The 14,846-nt window shown below is 40.6% G+C and overlaps 2 protein-coding genes across 3 annotated transcripts in view; one reads left to right on the top strand and one right to left on the bottom strand.

The window, feature by feature from the left end:
* The first annotated feature begins 425 nt into the window (after nucleotides 1-425).
* On the top strand, nucleotides 426-14,399 carry lctl (lactase like). Of its 2 annotated transcripts, none has more exons than XM_031899257.1 (15): nucleotides 426-597; nucleotides 1,669-1,733; nucleotides 2,780-2,933; nucleotides 3,404-3,564; nucleotides 4,815-4,902; nucleotides 5,091-5,200; nucleotides 6,511-6,639; nucleotides 7,287-7,382; nucleotides 7,866-7,920; nucleotides 8,297-8,458; nucleotides 8,991-9,265; nucleotides 9,347-9,473; nucleotides 10,023-10,222; nucleotides 11,547-11,610; nucleotides 13,969-14,399. In XM_031899257.1, exons 3-15 carry the CDS (start codon nucleotides 2,813-2,815, stop codon nucleotides 14,082-14,084), a joined length of 1,704 nt encoding a protein of 567 aa, XP_031755117.1. In that variant the 5' UTR covers nucleotides 426-597; nucleotides 1,669-1,733; nucleotides 2,780-2,812; the 3' UTR covers nucleotides 14,085-14,399. The 2 variants fall into 2 exon arrangements, with proteins under 2 accessions (XP_031755117.1, XP_004912729.1); XM_004912672.4 differs by having other exon boundaries at nucleotides 427-597; nucleotides 1,669-1,760.
* The window catches only part of zwilch (zwilch kinetochore protein), a 30,724-nt gene continuing 29,447 nt past the window's right edge, over nucleotides 13,570-14,846 (bottom strand). The window contains 1 exon segment of the mRNA NM_001016216.2: nucleotides 13,570-14,184. The gene's annotated coding sequence lies outside the window, so the exon portion shown is untranslated.

Below are 14,846 nucleotides of genomic sequence, written 5' to 3'. Positions count from 1 at the left end.
TGTCCCCATGATGCTGCAGCACTAGCACTCAAGGGTACTAGCGCTTATAAATTTATTAATGTATATCAGTATATGTTGAATAATACCTACGTGTTGGCATCATGGGCATAGGTATGGGTTCCAATGGCTTTGGTGCAAAATGTGGTGCAGGACCCCTTCCTTACAATGCTGCCTTAACACCTATATGCCCTGTGATCAATCACACCCTCTCTCTATTCACCTCTAGTTTTTATTCCCTAGAACAGTCCAATTACTTGTTCCAATTTCCCTTATGGTAAGCACCAGGTGCTGTGATAACCATGTAACCTTGGTATCCTCTCCACACTTGGCACATATGAGTTAATGGCATTTAATGTGTATACCATACCTGTTTGCTTACACCATGCAAATTGCTGCTCCCAGCAGGCTGTGCAGTATGTTCTGCAGGCCTCAGCTAATTCTCTCATGCCTGGATACTTCTACATTCTGTGGGGATTTGTTGCATTCTCAGGCCTGTGGTGCGAGATGGTTCCCCGTGGCTGTCATTTGTATGTGTGGGACTGTTAGCTCTGAGTTGGTCTGGGGAGCCTGAGACCCTGCAAAAACAGATTTTGAGAGGTAAGCACAGCTTATTCAGTCATACAAATGTGATATGGAAAGAGTGTTTAGTGTTTCATTGTTACTACAGGGTTGTTTCCTAAAAGAAATTCAGAATTAGATGTCCTGTTTTTATACTGGAGAACAAATTTCAAAGTGGTACTGGTCATCTCTTGACATGATGTTACGTGGGCACCATTACAGTTCCTCCTAACACCCCCCTGGCAGTACTGACAGCTATAAAAACTGATGGTAAGGCTGTTGTACTTATCTCTGTAACCTAAAAATATTAATTACTCTGCCTCTGCAATTATTATGCAGCACACTACAGTTTGGGCAGCCTGGCTGAAAGAGTATCCAGGAATTGGTAAGACTGCCTTTAAAGGGGGATTTACGTTATAAACGCAGGAGCAAATACAATCAGAGCAGAGCATTGCTCTCCTGTGCGGTTCATATATACAATATATATAGGCGCTCCCAGCACTTCTGATAATTATGCTTTGGAAATTACAATATTCAGGATAATCTATACTTAGGGGCACATTTACTAACCCACGAACGGGCCAAATGCGTCCGATTGCGGTTTTTTCGTAATGATCGGTAATTTTGCGATTTTTTCGGCGTCTTTACGATTTTTGCGTAAAAACGCGAGTTTTTCGGCGTCTTTACGATTTTTGCGTAAAAACGCGAGTTTTTCGTAGCCATTACGAAAGTTGCGCAAAGTCGCAATTTTTTCGTAGCGTTAACACTTGCGCGCAAAGTCGCGCCTTTTTCGTAGCGTTAAAACTTAAAAGGCGCGACGTTTCGCGCAAGTTTTAACGCTACGAAAAAATTTCGACTTTGCGCAACTTTCGTAATGGCTACGAAAAACTCGCGTTTTTACGCAAAAATCGTAAAGACGCCGAAAAACTCGCGTTTTTACGCAAAAATCGTAAAGACGCCGAAAAAAATCGCAAAAAAATACGAAAAAGTCGCAAAATGTTCGTTTCCAATCGGAATTTTTCCAATTCGGATTCGAAATCGTGTCTCAGTAAATCAGCCCCTTAGAGACACATTGCGTTTGGAATTTTATGGCATCTTCTTTTATTCCAGATTGTGCTCAGATCTGAGAAAGAAGAATTCAATGCCATCAGCAGAACTGAATGGACTTCAGCAAGGTGAGACCAACTTACGGGAGACACTGGGTACGTATGTACATGTTTTAAAAGGACAACTTAGAGAATGGGTGCATTTTAAATACACAATTTCAACATATAAACAAGTATATCACCTATTAACAGGGATATGAAATACATAGGAGTATTGTAAAAATAAATCAGTAGCATACAAAACAGTTTCAAATAAAGGGGATGAAAGCACAGGCAACACAGGAGGTTGGGGCAGCAGATTTTTTCTTTTCGACAGCCACAGTATTTTTAGGAAGGGCCATGGTTGGTTAAATGGGCTTTCCAACCAGCAGTGATTACTTTTGTTTTTCTAATTGGACTCTCTCTTACTCATGTCAGGGTGACATTCAGCCCACTGTGCAATCACTAGATTAGTGGTTCCCAAACTGTGGGGCTACTGGGCATGCAGCTGGCCAGTCAGGGTGAGAAATGGGGAGAATGACCTTATGTTCTTCTAGATACACCTGACAGCCCAGCTTGTGGGAATATGTATTTGTTGTTCTAAATATCCTTGAAATTATGGCTGAATGACTGACACACTGACACATTGATGTTTCCCTATATCTGTAGTTATTTTATGAATTACATGGGTCCCTGACCAAAAAAAGACTTTCAATGCGGACCCTGGCCAAATTCTGAATTTTCAATGGGGACCCTGACCAAAAGCTGGAAACTCAAGGGAGCCCTGGCCAATGGTTGGATCTTCAAGGGGTCTTGCACTTACTACTCTGTACTAGAGTAGTAGTAGTAGTAGAAGGACCCTAAGAACCTGGCAATTAAGTTTAAATCTACTAGGGGTTGGCCCGTGAGGGTGCCCCAAGTTATGGTCTGTGACAAATTGGGGAATGGGGTTGAGTTACTGAATTGTATGTGTGCCTGAGATGTGTCCAGAAATAACTGCTCTGCAACCTGAATGGGATTTGCATGTTCAACCTGTGCTATAATAAGGAATTGTTGAGTAAGTTATCCTGCGTCTCTGTGAATCATATGTGTACTGGTGTTACAAACATAAATAAGGGTGGCTCCTTTGCTTTCAGATATTGTGAAGGAGCCCTTGCTTCCAGTAAATAATGAAGATCTGTGGCCTGTGGGTGGTACAAGTAGTCACTCTGGCATTCTTTGCATGTGGTGATGACATCCAACAGAACCGCAATGACCGTGGAACGTTCTATTATGGATCTTTTCCATCCAGTGAGTTTGCAGTACAATAGCTCCCTGTGGTAATAGTAATTATAATTTTCTAGCCACCTCCATGATCCATGACCCAGCTGCTGCCATCCTGTGCATATACATCTAGGGGCTCATTGCTCTGCCTTATCTCCCCACATCCCCTATAGTAAGGGTTATGTCTCTGGCACTGGGTAATTTCACTAATGGACTGTGTATCCCATAAGAATTCATAAAACTCACTCCCCCCCCGCCCTTAGGAATGTGTAATCAAGCAGCTATAAAGACCAAGCTATAATGCCAGCTGCTATCTTAAATAAACAGAGAAAACTTCTAGGGCTGTTTACTCAGGTATGGTAAAGCTCTCTGCTGAATTAATATAGTGTTCTACGTGGCAAATCTATTGTCTTTCCTTCTCCTTTAAAATCAGATCTGCATGGAAACAGCATATATACATGACTTACATGTCCCTTTTTTTGTTGCATTACTTGTAGGTTTCTCATGGGGAGTGGGCAGTTCTGCATACCAAGTGGAAGGAGCATGGGATGCAGATGGGAAAGGAGAGAGTATCTGGGATGTGTTCACTCACAGGAAAGGGAAAGTGTTTATGAACCAGACAGGAGATTCTACATGTGATGGATACAATAAGGTCAAGGTGAGAAAGTTGTATATGAACTAACAGATCCTAATGCATTTCTATTATAATACAGATAGGTGTAGAAGGTGAATAAAACCTATATGTGGATGATATTATCTAACCCTACCAACACACTCCTAAATCTTGAAAATATGAAAATATTACAGGAATTTAGAAATATTTTTTTCGATAAAATTAACAAGAACAAAACTCAGGCTTAAATGCTAAACATATTCTAAAATGTAAATTTAAATGTAGAGATCATAGTTCTTATTTGGGTATAAAGTTAACAAAAGATTCCACAAAATTACTCAAAAGTCATTTCTATTCACTTCTTTAAAGAAGAAATATCTAGATGGAAACCTATATTTATTTCATGGTTGTGTAGAATATCTGCAATAAAAGTGCTATTACAGGTATAGGACCTGTTATCCAGAATGCTTGGGACCAAGGGTGTTCCCGGATAAGGGGTCTTTCCTTAATTTGGATCTCCATACCTTAAGTCTACTAAAAAATCAATAAAACATTAATTTAACCCAATAGGATTGTTTTGCATCCAATAAGGATTATTTATATCTTAGTTGGGATCAATTACAAGGTACTGTTTTATTATTATTACAGAGAAAAAGGAAATCAGCTTTTACAGGATATGTAAACCCCACACACAAAAAGTTAATCAGTGAACAGCCTCTTTGAAATCTTTCAATACCTGCCACACTGGTTGTCCAGAAGTTAATAGTAAGGCTGCAACATCTCCTTAATCACTTAGATTTCCTTCTCCTCCTGTAACCCACTCGCCCCCCTCCCTCAGGAATTTGTTGTGTTGAGGTTTGCATCAGTTGTCATTGTAGGACTTATAGTACCATGTAAAGCTGCTATCACTCACAATAGGACACCACTGGGCAGCCTTGTCTATAGGCCTGGGTTTGTGGGCAGTCACAAAGGCCCGGATCTAGGGTGGCAATGATCTGCCTTGGGGTGAGGGGAAAGTAAAAGTGTAGGCTGGAAGTGAGTTTCATGACTGGGGTATCCGGGGCCCACTGGGGCTGTCACCTCAGGGGCCCCCCACCCTAGCGCAAGCGCGCTCCGGGAGGAGGGGGGGCGGACTTGGGGCGCCTGGAATGCAAATCTGCCGCTGCATATCTCTCAAGTCGCAAAGGGGTGTAAAAAATGTTGTACATCTACATTACGGTTTTCCAATGCCTTGTTCCACACTGCAGCGTCATGGCATGTTGTGACCCAGATTTGCATGGGTTTGTGTGTTACAGGAGGACTTTGAGCTGCTGAAGGAACTAAAGGTTTCCCATTACCGTTTCTCTCTTTCTTGGCCACGTATCATCCCTACAGGAATACAAGGTGAGGCTGAAATAGATTGTTTTCTTTATATATAAACTGAGAGATACATAATTGATAGGCCTGCCAAATGGAAATCTTATATTTATATATCTTATGATACAGAAAATAGAGGTATAATTTCAGTATTATTTCAGTATTATTCCTCTTGTGCACTTGCAGTGCTGTCACCTTCTCCTTTGTTTCCACAGCTGAAGGGATAAATGAGAAGGGGATAAAATACTACAATGATTTGATTAACATCCTTCTGCAAAACAAGATCACCCCACTGGTCACCTTGTATTACTGGGACCTGCCACAGGTCTGTCTGCACCTCCCACGGTTCCCATAGCTCTGACTATCAGGCGCGAGGAGGATGCTTCCTATTGTCCAAATATTCGGTGCTGTCAGAGCGATCATCCGGCACCAGCAATAAACATCATGTGTTGACATTCAATTTCAGCACATTGCAGCTCAGAGCAATCTGTCACCCAAGAGATGAGTTCTCCCTAACCACCGAGACACTATAATAATACGCTGTTGTGAAGTGAATTATAGCAGTTGGTCACAATGACATATAGCTGGTGGAGGAGGTTTAGCTAATTAGCAGGCAAATTAGTTCAGAACCGCAATTTACACAGAGGGTGTGAAATATTCACATCTGCCTTCTGGAATTGAATGTAGGGCTGAGAATTTAGTTGATAGAAATATATTGATAGATATATTAAAAAGATATTGGGGATCATTTGTAAACACTGGGCAAGTTTGCCCCTAAGGGCTCTGGCGAGACTCGCAAGTCTTTTTCTGCGATTTGCGCGAAATCGCGCCGCCGCGTCTGCCATCCTGCCGGCAACTTACATGTTCGCCGGTGGGATGGCAGGGGGAAGGCAACTCGGGGAGATTAGTCGCCCGCGAACAGGGAGTTTTGCTGCGGGCGACTAATCTCCCCGTGTGCCAGAGCCCTAAGCAGTAACCCATAGCAATGATTAGAGATTAATCATATTCAGGTAGAACAATAAGAGCAAACATCTGATTGGTTACACTGCAATACTTCCCAGGTGGAAATTTGTACAGTGTTTATAAATTACCCCCAACTGATTGTATATGAGCCTGCTTTGAAGTGTACCCTGTCGGAATTGATACACCTGCTGGCCTCCTGCTTTTGTCAAGTACCTATCCCGGTATCTGCTGCCAGAGTGCAATGCAAGCAAGCTACATTCTTAAACCCCTCTGTGTACTTACCCGCCCTTGCTTAGCTCCATAGCTGCAGATTAATGAAGATCTAACAGCCCTAAAAAGAGATCAGCTGCTATATTTTGCTATATAATAATATTCTCCAATGGAAAGCCTTCTGTTGGTAGCCAACCAAAATGTCTCCCTTCTCCCCTGTTGTGCCAGATGACAATGAACCTTATTCACATTGCATCCTTGCAGTAACTTATCAACCCAACCTAGCAGTTTTGATTGGTCTAGTCATGAGATTGAGGATAAAAAAGGCTATAGTCACTGGTTAAACTAAATGCTTCCTTTAAGCTGTGCACTTATGCTCAGCTTACACCAGTATGTGTAATTGCCATTGGCCTAACCTCTCATCTATATGTTCTCCCTCTAAATAATATTTGCCTTTTACAGAACCTCCAGGGAAGGTATGGGGGCTGGCAGAATGTCAGTATGGTCACGTACTTTAATGATTATGCCAACTTGTGTTTCGAGAGATTTGGGGACAGAGTGAAGCACTGGATCACATTTAATTGCCCCTGGGTGAGTAGGCAAGCTGAGCCATTATTTGGCTTGTAACAGATGGTTTGATGGTTTTTATTATCTTAAAAAAGTTAGTAATTTGTATCACCTTATGCTTTTATAGAAGACCATTACCTCAATTTAAACAAAATGAGGATATACTAAATGTATGTAGGCCTGAAGCCAAGTTAGGGCTTAACAAGTCACACTATTACATTAAGGGGCAAATTTACGAGAATGCAAATTTAGAATTTTTGCTGCATTTCCAGAAAATCAAGAGAAAGAAACCCAAACTGAAATACTCCAGCAACCATAACCTGCTGAGCTTCTATGGAAGTTAATAGAAAGTGTATTTTCAGCGTTCAAGTTTTTTTTTTATAACTCAAATTTTCATTTTTTTAAAAAGTCGAATTTGTACAAATGAAGAGACCAGTGTAGACTAAGGTTTTCCCTTCAGGTTTATTTGTTAATATGCTAGAAAATGGGATGATGAAAACAACTTGAATGGGTTTTTAAAAAACAGAAAAGTAGATATCAACACCATAAATCATACACACATGTATATAGAGTTCTATTCTGGATTAACTTCATGGTCGTTTTGCACTTCACCACCGCTCCTGTCCCTGGTGCCATGTACATTCCTCTGCTCGTGATTCTTATTTTTCCAGTCAGTGGCCGTTCATGGGTACGAGACAGGAAAACATGCTCCTGGAATGAAGCTGATGGGAACAGGGGCATATAAGGCTGCCCATCACCTCATTAAGGTAATGCTGAAATCTGTATATCAGATGTCGGTGCGCTTAGTGGGGGACATTAAACGCAGCCAATCTGTGACATTCAGGAATGTAATTCAGTATCTCTTAATGCAAACCCTATGTAAATCAATAAACTGACATGAGTAGAGTTGTTTACACAACCACCTTCCCTATGGATACGGTTTTGCAGGGGCTGCTGTAAGATGCCATAGTCACTATTTCATGGGCAGGTAAGGGGCTGTTTGGACCTCTGTGTTATTTGAAATGCCAGGGCCTATTTTGAATCCCAGTCCAGACCTGGGGCACAGGAACTAAATGCCACTTCACTAGGAATAGATAGGAGCCCCAATGTATGACTTTATATCTTCTATCATATATTTCTGTATTTAAAAATGCCTAATCTCACTTTGCACCACTAGATGCCCTATAATTCCTATGCCCTACAACTTTTTTTTTTTACTGTGGGGGTTTTACTGTGGGTTTGTGTTGCAGGCCCATGCCCAGGTGTGGCACAGTTACAACAAGAACTGGCGAAACAAACAACAAGGTAGGAAATGCAAATCCATACTCCAATGAGTAACTCCTCTCCCTAATACCTAGGTTCTATTACAAAGTTGCTGGGCACCCACTAAACTTGTGGTACCAGTCCATTTCAAGGCAGACACAGAAAAAGTAACAACCCAACATGGAAGTCAAGACATTCAGGTGGCCATCAGTGTACATTTGAGCTGGCTTTATCCACATGTCAATAAGTTTATATGATGTCTGTGATGAAGAACCCACTGAATCTGTGCATTTTAAAACCAGGGAAAGCCAACATATAGCGCTCCAGAGGCACCAGCAAGGAAGGGGTGCTGGGAATGAAAGGTGTACATTCTGTGACTGTGCCACCCATCATAAAAACAGCTGTTCTCTCTTTTTAGGTATGGTGGGAATCTCACTTACCACTGACTGGGGAGAGCCAGTGGATATCTCCAACCAGAAGGACATCGAGGCTGCAGATAGATTTATTCAGTTTCATTTAGGATGGTTTGCCAACACTCTTTATAATGGAGACTACCCACAGGTCATGAAAGAACTAATAGGCAAGTGACAATGTTGTGTCCACATGTTTATTATGTGCACTGAGTATGATTTGTTGACCAAAGGCGATAGAGTCCAACAGTCCCCACTGAGACAGGACAGTCACACAAATGTCCATACAATTAAGTGGTTTTTCATACAAGCAACTTGTTTTTCCTGAATCAGTACAGATACTTATGGGCTCAGTAGCAGAGATTGGGAACAAAAAGGGACAGAGCTTAATAATATGCAGTGTTCTAGGCAGATCTAGTTCTACGCAGATTAGGCAAGGTCAGAAATAAGTTTTTTTTAGGTTTTAAACTGCCTGATTCACTGAAGTACATTTCTGCCTAGTACTATGATATGGCATCTGTGCCACATTTGTGAAAAAACCTTAGTATCTCTTGCAGGCACATATGGAACTCTGTATGAAGGGAAGCTTGTATCTCAGCTGCTGAACCCTAATGGCATCATGCACTGTATAGTTTCTCTTTCCTGTGCCCCTTACTAAGAAAGTCATTAAAACATTCTAAAAATGGTCATGTGTACTTTCAGGCCAAAAAAGCACAAACCAGGGCCTGGGTATGTCCCGTCTCCCCACTTTTACCTCTCAGGAGAAGAGTTATATCAAAGGAACGGTTGATTTCCTTGGCATTGGCCACTTTACCACTCGATACGTCACAAGCAGGAACTATGCTTCTACCCACATTCCAAGTTACTACACTGACCGAGACCTGAGAGAATTGGTGGACCCAAGATGGCCTGAGCCAGAATCTAATTGGCTTTGCTCTGTTCCTTGGGGCTTTCGTAGGCTGCTCAATTATGTGAAGGTATGTGGCCTGGGAAGATACGGTCAAGTCACATAAGGACTATTGTAGCATCAAAGTTATTGTATGTCTGCCTCTGTTTAGACGAATTATGGAAACCCTGTGCTATTTGTGACAGAAAATGGTGCTTCTGAGAAGATGCAGTGCACAGAGCTGTGTGATGAATGGAGAATACAGTATCTAAAAGGCTATATCAATGAGATGTTAAAAGGTAAAACTACAGATACAGACACACAGATGCTGGTTAAATGAGTAAAACAAAAACACAAGGAGCAAAAAGGCCACTTGAAGCACAAGTAGTGCAAAGTAAGTTAGCCCGTTTCATGGTGCCCCTCTGCTCAAGATGGGGTTTGCTTTAAACCATCTATATTGGGTGCCTTGTGACTGATGCCACTATTTTGCCCTCTGTTCTTATTATTAAGGATCATTTGGCGAGTAGGATCTACTCAAACCATCAAAGATTATTGTTTTCGTAACTATAACACCAGGTTTCATTAGATCTGTAGGTCACTGCAGTACTATTTTCCACATATTTTCATATGATGGATTCAAACATATAAAACAAATACAGTGTGATGCTGATTTTTAAAGAACCAAATTCAGGTATTGTTTGGATTTATTACTTGATCTGCTGTAGAGGATTTCGTATTTTCCTGAATCCAAAACTGATGGATCCACCACGCCCATGTTTTAGTAAATGTAGAATAGATTTTTTTTAAATTTTTCTGCACATACTGTAGATGCCTTGTTCTTGTTTCAGCTATGAAGGATGGTGCCAATATTCAAGGCTACACTGCCTGGTCCCTGATGGACATGTTTGAGTGGGAAGATGGCTTCTCTGAAAGATCTGGACTCTTCTATGTGGAATTTCAAAATAAAAACAAATCACGTTATCCAAAGGCATCCGTTCCATTCTACAAGAGGATTATTGCTGCAAATGGATTCCCTAACCCCAGAGAGGTAAGTGCACTGGGGTATAAAATATATCAGCCAATGAAGGGTAACAAAGGTCAGCACACAAGATAAGAGTATCTGCAAAAAATGGCCCAACTTTAGAATAATAGCCTTGGCTTTGCAATGAGATGTGGGAATGGAAGATGCACAAATGCTTTTGGCCACAGAGTGTAGATAATAAAATAAGGGTTGCTTTATTACTTGCCTCAGCTGAAGTGAATTGGAAAAGAATACACAGACAAATGAGCAGCAATTAGAAATGACACTAGGAATACCGTCACAATAACAGAGACATGTGATCAATACATATTTTAGTACTTCAAAATGTAGGCTATTTGTAGGGGATGTTTACCTTTAGATAATAGTCTGAATATGAAAAGCCCCTGTCAGAAAAACATTTTTGCTATTTATAATATCTATATTATTTCTTTATATGAAGCTACAGAAAAGCAGGGCTAAAACTCTCTCTCCTCTGCTCTCTCTTTGGAAGGGATCACTAACACCAACTTACATTCTCCCCAAATAGGAAGTTGGCACTAATCTGGTTACACTGCACTTGCCTTCAGTCTCCTGCTTCATTTGCACTTCATTGATCTGATTGGCTTAATCTTGCCAGCCAATTGTATCACAGATATGCTAATGAAGCAGAAGAGGGAAGGTATGGGCAGAGCCAGTTCAGTGTGAACTTTTTTTATTTGTCTGCCTGCCAAGTCCTAGTCTAGGAAATCCCCTACAGAGAGAGCAGAGAGCAGATGGGTGAGAGTTTTAGCAGTGCTGATCCTGGTCTGTAGCTTCAATACTTAAAATCTTGAAAATGTAAAAATGTAGCCCTGAAGGTATAGGTCCTGGTATTACCGAGAGAGATATTCAAGACGATAGACTGCCAGTAGATTAGCAAATGAAGGTATAGTTTAAAGGGTTTTGACCATGATGATCAAAATCATACACTCATATGGAGAGGTCACCAGCACTGACCTTTACCCAATTTGCTCACTTACTGTATGTGCTGTGCCAAATAGGGATGATCCTATTGTTTGGCCCACAGGCCAATCATCAGATTGTAATAGGGGCCTAAGGACAACCACGTTTAGGTATCCCATTGGGCAAGAAGCACATTGACGTTGCCTTTATTGCACTCTGTATGGCCACGTTACAACAGATGGGTGCATCAGCAGTGCTAGTCTGAACATAGTACAAGAACAAAATCATATTCTAGAACTCTATGTTAGAATTGAATTACACTCCATTCTGTTATCTGCTACAAGGATGTATACTGTACATATTATATGCATTAGAATATATAGTACGTTACTGATGTGTATTTTATCAGGTGGAAAACTGGCAACGTAATTCTCTTGAGACCTGCTCCACCATGAATCAGCTGTTGGCTGCAGGTAAATAAACAATGGCGCCTCGACCACTGGTGCTTTGCTCTGTGTGTGTGTGTGTGTGTTCAGTGGGGGCAGTTGTGTGAATCTAAGACCTGGGAAGCAAATTGTACATAATTATACTCCATTGATCTCATTATAGCACACAAGAAAGAAGAATAACATGCAAATTATATCCTTATAAATTGTGCTTAGTGATGTCATCAATTAGAAGCTCTCAGTGATGTCACTTGTGTCACTGGAACTGGTGTATTATTAACAAAAAAAAATAATAATAATGTAGGCCCTGTTAAAAATATTAAATTACTAATACACTAATACATGGAACTCTGGTTAGTGACTTAATATCTGTATATTTTACAACAAGGGGTACATTATTCACTATATAATTGGCATACAAACAGCCCCATTTGTTCAGTAAACTGCATTCTAACGGACCTTCATTTTCCTTTGTTTGCCCTTTGAAGCCACAGGACTAACAGAGAGACCACGGGGGTGCTGCAACACTTTGGTCCCTTTGTGACTCAAAGGAGAAACAACCGCAGGGGCAATGTCACTTTATAGCATTTGTCCAGTTGAGGCTCAGTGATATAAATGACGTTTATGATGGGCTTGACCTAACTGATATCGCTTGATTCCTTCAGTGGGTTTATATTCCCAGAAATACTAATTACAGTACTGAAAAACTGCAAGAAGTTTGCAGCACCATAATATAGTGTTTAACTAAATGGCCAACTATAAAATCCACATAAGGGCTCGTCTGGTTTTAGTCCTGTTTTTATTGTTCCTTTCATTCACTGCTCACAGTTCTTCCATTCCAGGCAATGTAGTGTTATATAACTCTTTGGCAGTGAATAACTGTTTATAGATGGGACGGGTGAAATAACAGAAGCACTTGGGACCTTTAATCACACTGAGACAATGCTGTTATAATGTACCATTATGTTGTCTTCTGATATTTTTTGGCTTTGGTATAACCCTATAGAATCTACATCACTAGCCTAAAAGGTACTGAATGCCATGGAAAGATTTGATTTTTGTGGGTTCTATAAATTAGTTGGAAATGATAATATTCTTAGATGATGCTAAACAGTAAGTTACACATTGTGAAGACTATGCACAGGGAGAGAGCCACGGAATCCCACTGAATAGCCATGGGCTAATACAGCTACTGTATCATTCGAAAAATCAAGGGCACTTCAAGGGGATCGGAGGTGTCAGGAATGTGCATCCATTTCCAGATCTGCCAAAGCCATACTAATATGCCAATGTATTTTAACATGTTAGTTGTTGAAGGCTGCCATTAGGATGCTGAGAGTTGTAGTTAAAGACACCAGTATTCTGCCCCTCTCTGCTGTACAACTGCTGTGATTTAGTCATAGCCAGCACAGTGCACCCCTGATCTTTGACCTTTTGCACCCTAACCTGCTGCTAAAGTGCATCTCCCAGAAGCATTCTCTGGAGGTGATGACAGGTGCAGTTCAACACCTACACAGTGAAGTACCCCTCAGATGTTTACAAACGCATTCTTCCTTTCTTTATACACACACTTCCAGTTTAGCAAGGAAAATTACAAAAGCTAGCCCCTGCCCCAATCTGCCTTGCAATGACAAGAGGCTCACTTAATGGCAATCTTGCTCCGTTGGCTGGGACAATAGCTATTATAAACAACCAAGATGCCATTAATTAGCCTCTGCATATTTGTTCTTCTGAGAACTTTTTCATGGCTATAGTTTGTATGCAGGAGTTTGCCAAAATAACTGAAAATTCAGGTCACTTAACCTTAAGGGTTGTAATAACGGAGAGCTGTGCTTCACGGTTGGGCTGCCAAACCAAATATTTAATATACTGCAACATGTACAATGTGACAAAAGGTTGAAATAAACCTCAGGCACTGTCACACGAGATGCACACAGTAAATGTACAAAATGAATAGAAACCAAACTCTATAGTAACAGTTTGTTATAAGGTTAATGTTTGTATTTATTGATTATAATTATATACATACATAAATACACACATGAATGTTAATTTCCCCTTTAAGTTTCCCCTTTGTGTGTGGAGCCTTTCCCAGCTTTCTCTAAACAAGCAGCAATATACAGAACTTTGACATTTTCCCAGGTTTTTTACAATCCCCTTTTGTCTATTCTTTCCTTGAAAAATCAGAGGAGCAGAGGAATACGGCTGCAAATATTCTGCGGCTTATTCATGGTAAGATCTCTAGAATGTTAAAACCTAGCAACTATAACTAATGTTTGTTGTCAAATAGATTGTAGAACATTTGTGCACCAATAGTGATGTGGTTTCAACAAGTTCAGACAAGGTTTATATTTGGTATAATGATGGCTCTCTTTCAAATCCTAGACCCGCTGACCACTCACATGGAAATGGTGACAGAGATAGTGGTGCCCACCGTGTTCACACTCTGCATTCTGATAAGTGCCGTGCTTTTAATGATCCTGCTACGAAGGCAGAGCTAAAGCAGCCGGGCACAGCAGGTTTCACTATAGACAAACGCTGCCTGTTTCCTCCAACAGTCGAGAGCTTTGCTGATCATTTCCAACCCATCATCTTCTGTATCTGTACAAGACAGGAGAGGATATATGACAACTGTAAATGAGGAATCTGACTGAATTCATGTGCCATTGCAAATGGAGACTTGTATTAGCTGTGTGAAGAATGGATTACACAATGTGTGTCCTACACCAGGAAACAGGAAATTCTAGGGATATATTAAAACCTTGCTATAGGTAAAGTTGCAGTGATAAATGTAATAAAACAGGTGTATTGACTCACACATGCATCTTTCTCTCTTTTACTGTAACAGTTTCTGCCATCCACTGCTAACCCCCTCTCAGTCACTGTACTTCTCCCTCTTCTTCTACCCTCTGTATGCAGAGCAGGGATAATGGGAAAAGGTACTGCAGCAAACCTTTACTGTTAATCTATTGGAAACCTAAAGAACAGAGCCCAGGTGTAGAATTCCAAAGCAAACTGTAAATAGGCCATAGGCATAGATTTGATCTTTATTATTATATAGCTGATCGTTTGTTGTGGTAATGCCTTCTTTATAAAGGATTCTGGGTTCATGTGATGACAGAACTTTCATAAAAGCTCACACTTAAAAGGATTCTGTCACAGGAAAACATGTGTGTGTGATATATATATATATATATATATACACAATGTATCACTTAATATCAATCATCCAGCAGAATCTTGCATTGAAATCTGTTTTTCAA

The sequence above is a fragment of the Xenopus tropicalis genome, chromosome 3 (genome assembly GCF_000004195.4).
Source record: "Xenopus tropicalis strain Nigerian chromosome 3, UCB_Xtro_10.0, whole genome shotgun sequence".
Lineage (NCBI taxonomy): Eukaryota > Metazoa > Chordata > Amphibia > Anura > Pipidae > Xenopus > Xenopus tropicalis.
This window is presented reverse-complemented; position numbering and strand designations above follow the sequence as displayed.

Bases quoted from the DNA above. Each gene is read 5' to 3' on its own strand.
- lctl (XM_031899257.1), top strand. From the start codon at position 2,813: ATGAAGATCTGTGGCCTGTGGGTGGTACAAGTAGTCACTCTGGCATTC. The intron at 7,383-7,865 runs GTAATGCTGAAA...TTTGTGTTGCAG, and splicing joins CTGCCCATCACCTCATTAAG to GCCCATGCCCAGGTGTGGCA. The intron at 8,459-8,990 runs GCAAGTGACAAT...GTGTACTTTCAG, and splicing joins GGTCATGAAAGAACTAATAG to GCCAAAAAAGCACAAACCAG.